Source organism: Durio zibethinus, chromosome 21 (genome assembly GCF_047325235.1).
Source record: "Durio zibethinus cultivar Kanyao isolate XHJ-2024 chromosome 21, ASM4732523v1, whole genome shotgun sequence".
Lineage (NCBI taxonomy): Eukaryota > Viridiplantae > Streptophyta > Magnoliopsida > Malvales > Malvaceae > Durio > Durio zibethinus.
In genome coordinates, this window is record NC_143182.1 from 11,901,837 (window position 1) to 11,909,069 (window position 7,233).

The following is a 7,233-nucleotide window of genomic DNA, read 5'->3' on the forward strand; positions in this document are numbered from 1 at the left end:
GGAATGGGCTTTAGAAAGGTGATTTTTGAGGTAGACTCTGAAGTTTTGCTGAAGGAAGTAAAGCAAGGTAGGATGCTGCATTGGAAAATAAGATTTATCATACAAGATATACAAAGGAAACAAGGGTGGTTTGAAGGCTTTAGAATCAGTTGTGTAAACAGAAAAACTAATATGGCAACTGACTGGGTTGCAACTTAAGCGAAAAAAAAGATGTGCTTATCAAATTTGGTTCTTATGTAGAGTTGGCATCGAGTCGGGTTTGGAGCGAGTTTTGCTCGGCCCGAACTCGACCCTACCCGAAATTTTTTATGTTTTTCCATACTCGAACCCGATCCTGACTCGATACTATATAAACCGTACTAGACTCGACCCGAAATTAATATAATATTTTTTTAAATATAAAATATTATTTTTTAAATATAAATATTTTAAAATATCATTATATAAATATATATAAATAAAAAATTAAATAATTAATTAAAAATAATTTTTTATATAATATCGGATCGGGTCGAGTCGGGTTTGCCTAAAACTCGAACTCGACCTGACCCCGATTGTTTCAAAACTTTATCCGTCTGACCCAAAACCCGAATTTCAAAAAAAAAAAATCAACCTCGTAAGGTTGGGTCGGAACCCGTCAGGGATGGGTTTGATTGCCGACTCTATTCTTATGCTGTCATCTTCTTTACACTATGTTTGGATAGATATTAATAAAGGAAAAGAAAAAAAAAAGGAAACTTGTTTAAAAGAAAGGAAATAGTATATGTATTTTTTGTTTGGATAATTAAAATTAATAAAGAAAAAAAAATTCTAACAACCATTGTTAGGATAAATAGTAAAAAAGAAAAGAAATAATTAATTATAATATTTTTTTCAATTATAACCTTTTTTTTGTTATAAAGTAACATATAATATACAAATATATCTTTATACTATCTAGCTTGTGTAAACAAATCTTTGTAAACAAAATTGAGCATATTTATTACGGTAAAATGTATTACCTAGTTATTAATTTACTCTTAATTTTGTGTTTAATTTAGTTTTTTAATTTATTCTGATAATAATTTGGCTTGTTTTGTTGTTAAGACTTAAAAAATTATAAAATATTTATAAACTATGATGTTATATAAAATACTCATAAAAAGAAATTATTTTTGTAGAAAGTGTCAATTATATAATAAAATCTAATATCATGATAAAAATATGTATATAATAATCTTTTTATAAAAATAAAAATTTTTTAACTTTCATTTCCTTAACTTTGCTCCCAAATTGAAATATTAAAAAAGTGAGAATTACAAAAAAAATCAAAGGTTATTGAATTTTTATATCTTTCCTTTCTTTTAAATTAAAAATTTACCCAAATAAAAAATCGATTTTTTTGTTTCTATTACTTTCTTTTATTTTCTTTTATTTTCCTTCTCTCCCTTAAATCCAAACATAGTGTTAGTATCCTTGATAAAGATGGATTGCTAGCTCATTTTACGGGTAACTAAGGATAAGGTGCCTTTAGGTCTATGAAATGTAGTTTGACTACTCTTAGTTAGGCTGAAAAGGTTTTGATGTTTTGTGACGAGTGTATTAAATTTACAATAATAATACAACAATCTTTTTAATGACAAAAAAAAAAAATCCAACTAAACTTAAAATTACTATTGAGATTGGTTAACCTTAGAGAAGGTAAAAAAATTCGAAATCGACGGGTTTCGACTCAATCCGACCTTTTAGGATCGATTTTTTTTTTTTGAAAATCGGGTATCGGGTATCGGGTCGGGTGGCATGAAGAAAAATCGGGGTTGAGTCGAAGTCAGATTTTAGGCAGACCCGACCATACCCGACCTGATATATATATATAAATAATTTTTTAATTAATTATTTAATTTTATAATTATTTATATTTTTTTATATATTTAATTTTATATTTATATTAAAAATAATATTTTATTAATTTCTAATCGGATCAGATCGGATATGATTTTATACAATGTGAGGTCAGTTCGGTTCGGGTATAAAAATAATAAAAAATTATTTGATCAGGTCTGATTTAGATTTTGCATGTTTAAAATCAGGTCGAGTTCGAAATAAGCAAAAACCCGTCCTACCCCGATTCGATCCGTTGCCATCCCTAGTTAACCTTCTAAGTTTTGGGCTATATTTGGGGTTGTTGTCGATTCACTCATATTTCCTTTGTTTTGGACATTGGATGACATGGATTTGGTCTTACATCAAAAGAATCTCCCTGTCTTAACAGGCCAGGCCCAAAAAATTCTTCTAGTGAAACCCAATTATACCTTTGAAAGAAAGAATATCAATAATTTCGTGTGAATCACAGGCAAACCTAGTATTCGAATTCGTTCTATCTTTATCACCAATTTCTTCACAAAAATCATAGACCAAAATCATCTGTTATTCATTAATTTAAAGTGTCATCACTAATTTTTCCTATACATGTACAGTAATACCATTATAAATCTCTTAACTCTAATTTCAGCCATTTTTGCCACTCTTTTCTTGATTTTTCAATAAATCATATCATGCAAATCCCTTGTCTATCGGGACCTTCAATTGCAGCAACAAATTTTCTCTTTCATTTATATCATGACTTTCCCATGGATCCACAAAATGTTTTCCCTTGTTTCTTTTTCTTCTTACCCCTAACTAGAAAATGAAAGAGAAAATTTATTGTGAATTACAGGTAATAATTTTTTGAAAGAAAACGGTCTTCAAATGCGAAAACTAGGAATTTTGGTGAATTTTTAGTTTTTTTTCTCAGGTTTATATTTTTCATACTAACTCTATATATCTCCATTATTTGATTAACAATTTGTACATTCAAGCAAAGTAGTTGGTTTTTCTTTATGTCGGTTTCGAGTGATAATATAAACTCATCAGGAAATTGAATGGCAATAGTGATAGATAATCAAGGAAATTGAAGCATTTGGAATGATCATTTGAAACGAAGTCTTAATTTCAAATTCCTTAGGCTTAATTTCTATCCATTTATGAACATAATTAAAAACTTAACACTAATTAATCAAACAAAACTTTGTCGGGCATTTCTTTTGCACATCAGTTGAGTATTGCATTATATATATTTTTTATTTTTTTAGGTATTAATTTAATTTTTTTTTTAAATTTATATACTAAAATTATAATTGACTCTATTAAATTTCATCTGATTTTTTTAAATTAGGCATATTCATTTATTATTAATTAATTTTAAGTTAAATTCTTAACATGATATTAGAATTCAAATTTTGTTTGTTATATCCTTATGAGCATGTCATCTATTTTATTACTTTTTATTTTTTAGAATTTATCCTTGTTATTTTTAAGACTTTCTTGATTATTTTAACTTTTATTATTGTTTGAAAGCACGTATCAATATTGTTATTAAAAATTTTATCTAAATATATTAAATAAAATAGAAACTTTGCTGTATAAAATTTTATCCAAATTCCCCATCCTTTTAGAGAATTTAAATAAAAATTTTGTTATTTAAATATTTTTAAAAATTCAATCATTCTTGATTTCTAGAGATTTCATTAAGTTCACTCTGTTATTTCTAAAGTTTATTATTAAAAAAAAAAAAGTAGCCAACAAGTTGTTTATAGTCAGAAAAAAAAAAAAAAAAAAAAGAAATTACGGACACACAAGAACCAAACTAGTTACAGTTGCACAGTGTCAAAACATCGGTTACATTTTCTACCTTTCTTTTAATTGCCACTTCTGTTGACTTCAATTGACGCAGTACTAATGAATAGAGTTTGTGCATGTGATTTTACCTTTTCCCTTTTTCAATCCCAAAATAAAATTAAATTCCTCTAAGAAGAGTGCAACCACGCACGTAAAACTTTTAACTCCAACACAAGCTACCTCTGACATTTAAAAAAAAAAACAAACAAACAAACATGTTTCCCAACATTACAATTACATGATTAGCTCTCAACTTGAGAACAGAACAGAAAACTTAAAGCACAAATTCTCCTTGGAATTGTACTATCTACTTCAACCTTCCAAAACTTATTCTCCTCCAAACTGATCCATGACCTGAAACCATCAAAAGGAATCACCTAGTTACCACGACATCGTTATACGTTCGCTTGTATATGAAACGACACCATCGACGAGGTAAAAGCGAACTTCTCGACATATCTTTACGAGGAAACAAGAAATTTTTATTAATGAGGAGACACCAGATTATTAACATCATGATCTGAACATAACGAAATACCTTGTCCTTATGCTGGACATTGGAATCCTGGAGGTGGAGTCTTGCCACAATCGATGAGGACCTGAAGAGCAATTGGTAGTATAATGTTGATATTTAAAAGCTTGACCTTGATTGTGGTGCAAAGACAAACTGCAGCGTCCAAGCCCAACAGTCCTTGAAGCACAGGGCAACATGCGTCCTTTGCGCTGCTGCCTATACCAATGTGCACTAGACCACCTAACACGTCAACACATGCACCTAGCTTGAGTGTGTCAATGGGGCATGTTTGCTGCGCCGGAGGTGGTGGATATGGCAAGGGTGGTGGTGGTGGCGGACACGGTTTCTCGACTGGAGGTGGCGTCACAATAGGAGGACTTGGATTTACAGGAGGCTTTGGAGGCACAGTTGGTGGCTGCACAGGAGGAGTTGGAGGCAGAATTGGCGGTGTTGGTGGGTTCACAATGGGAGGACTCGGATAGACAGGAGGCGCTGGAGGCAGAATTGGTGGTGTTGGTGGCTTCACAGGAGGAGTTGGAGGCAGAATTGGCGGAGTTGGTGGCTTCACAATGGGAGGACTCGGATAGACAGGTGGCGCTGGAGGCAGAATTGGTGGTGTTGGTGGCTTCACAGGAGGAGTTGGAGGCAGAATTGGCGGTGTTGGTGGCTTCACGATGGGAGGACTCGGATAGACAGGAGGCGTTGGAGGCAGAATCGGCGGTGTTGGTGGCTTCACAATGGGAGGACTAGGATAGACAGGAGGTTTTGGAGGCAGAATTGGTGGTGATATGACTGGGGGTATTGGGTAATAAGGTGTTGGTGGTTTGACGACAGGAGGTTTGGGTACGTAAGGTGGGGGCTTTACAACTGGGGGCTTGGGAACATAAGGTGGCTTAGGCGCCGGCACGTAGGGAGGTTTGGGTACGTAAGGTGGTGGCTTTACAACCGGGGGCTTGGGAACATAAGGTGGCTTGGGCACCGGCACGTAGGGAGGCTTGGGTGTATAAGGTGGTGGCTTTACAACCGGGGGCTTGGGAACATAAGGTGGCTTGGGCACCGGCACGTAGGGAGGCTTGGGTGTATAAGGTGGAGGCTTTACAACAGGAGGTTTGGGGACATAAGGTGGCTTGGGCACTGGCACGTGGGGAGGCTTTACGACAGGAGGTTTGGGTACATAGGGAGGCTTTGGTGTATAAGGTGGAGGCTTTACAACAGGTGGCTTGGGCACCGGCACGTAGGGAGGCTTGGGTGTATAAGGTGGAGGCTTTACAACAGGAGGTTTGGGCACATAAGGTGGCTTGGGCACTGGCACGTGGGGAGGCTTTACGACAGGAGGTTTGGGTACATAGGGAGGCTTTGGTGTATAAGGTGGAGGCTTTACAAAAGGTGGCTTGGGTACATAGGGAGGCTTTACAACTGGAGGTTTGGGGAAATGAGGAGGCTTTACTACAGGAGGCTTAGGTGGCTTAGGAGGATGGGGCGGATGTTTTGGTGGTTTAGGGTGAAATGGAGGCTTCACAATGGGAAGATGTTTGGGTGGAAACTTTGGAGGAGGACATTTTGGCGGAGGAGAAGGGTGTCGACATTCGGGACATGCAACAGAAGCGAGCAAAGCTCCCAGGTTCAGAAGCAGGATAATCAGATTGGCTAATCTATGCTTCCCCATCATCAAACTTACTCTCATCTCTGCTTAGGGAGAGTAGAGAGCTTAATTGATTTTCACTTACTCTTCAACTGATGCACTTATAGATCATGCAAAAGGTAGACAAAAAGAAAGCAATCAATCATGCAGACGTCTTTTTCTTTCTAATTTATTGGACTTTGGGCATCATTCATTGACTTCAAAAAAACTCCATTAGCTAGTTACAGTCTCCACTCTCCAACTTGCAAAAACCTAAACCCAACTTTCATGCATACTTCATTATCAAATTTCGACATGAATTTTCAACCTTTTAGGGCAAGAGAATCGAGAAACCGCGTGCTTGATTGAGGACATTTTTAACTTGTAGTGCTCTGTTGAACCCGTGAATGGATATATACTTGGCTTTATAGACCCATGTGATCTGCTTTCGCCATTCCATTTTCTTTGCATTAAAAAACTTTTGCAAGATGACAAACCTCACCCCAGATTTTTTCACTCACGTAATTAACGCGTACGAGAGCGAAGCCTTTCCCTCAACAAGACCACTGAGCCATGCCTTCATTGTCGGTAAGATATGTACAAACACTACATTGCAGTATGAAATTATTATTGCCATGCTTTCCGCATAAACAATAATTCCAAACCGAGCAAGTGTATAAGAATGCATCAATTTGTCCATATCACAGGATGGGAATTTTTTTCTCTTTTTATTGCCTAATATTTTTCCATTCCTATGGATGTCTAGTTGCTTAAATGTAGATATATCATTTCGTGCATTTATGTCTTACATATTTGGTATCAAACCGATCTATATATTACTTAAATTATATTTTTTAAAAGGTTTATTAAAATAAAAATATTATTTTACAATTGTTTGTATATTAAAAAATAATATTTAAAAGTATAAAAAAAATATTGGAATGAAGTAAGGAGGAAATAGCTAATTGCATTACAACTGCTAGGTGAGAGCAGTATTGTCAATTTTATTTTATCATAATTTGTGTTTGTACTTTAAACACGAAATATATTTTTAAATTTGTGCAAAATTCATATAAATATTTATTAAAATTTTAAATTATGTTATTTTCAAATTTTTTTATATTATCAAGTCTAAAATTAAAAGATTTACTCAAATGAAGAAAAGAAGTGGAGCAGGTTCAATTAATCAATCAAAAGATTGATAATGATTTGTTCTTCTGTTATCTTTCTAATTGAGTGGTGCATAGTGGACTATCGAATCAAAGTCTAAAATTAAGGATAGAGTAACCCCACCATGATCTTCATGATTTTAGCACAATATTCCATTGTCAAAATTGCTGCACTTTTTTCTACGATGTATGGCTAAATCTAAAGGTTTTCCTTTCCTTAAAGAAAATGCTTT

The 7,233-nt window shown here is 34.2% G+C and overlaps 1 protein-coding gene across 2 annotated transcripts; it reads right to left on the reverse strand.

Annotated features, from left to right (window-relative positions):
• Window positions 1–3,854: 3,854 nt before the first annotated feature.
• LOC111305638 (uncharacterized) lies at window positions 3,855–6,131 on the reverse strand. 2 transcript variants are annotated; one of them, XM_022903344.2, is made up of 2 exons: window positions 4,235–6,131; window positions 3,855–4,050 (listed from the first exon to the last, which is right to left on the reverse strand). In XM_022903344.2, the coding sequence occupies exon 1, from the start codon at window positions 5,892–5,894 to the stop codon at window positions 4,242–4,244; it is 1,653 nt and encodes a 550-aa protein (XP_022759079.1). In that variant the 5' UTR covers window positions 5,895–6,131; the 3' UTR covers window positions 3,855–4,050; window positions 4,235–4,241. The 2 variants fall into 2 exon arrangements, with proteins under 2 accessions (XP_022759079.1, XP_022759080.1); XM_022903345.2 differs by having other exon boundaries at window positions 3,855–4,155.
• Window positions 6,132–7,233: the final 1,102 nt, after the last annotated feature.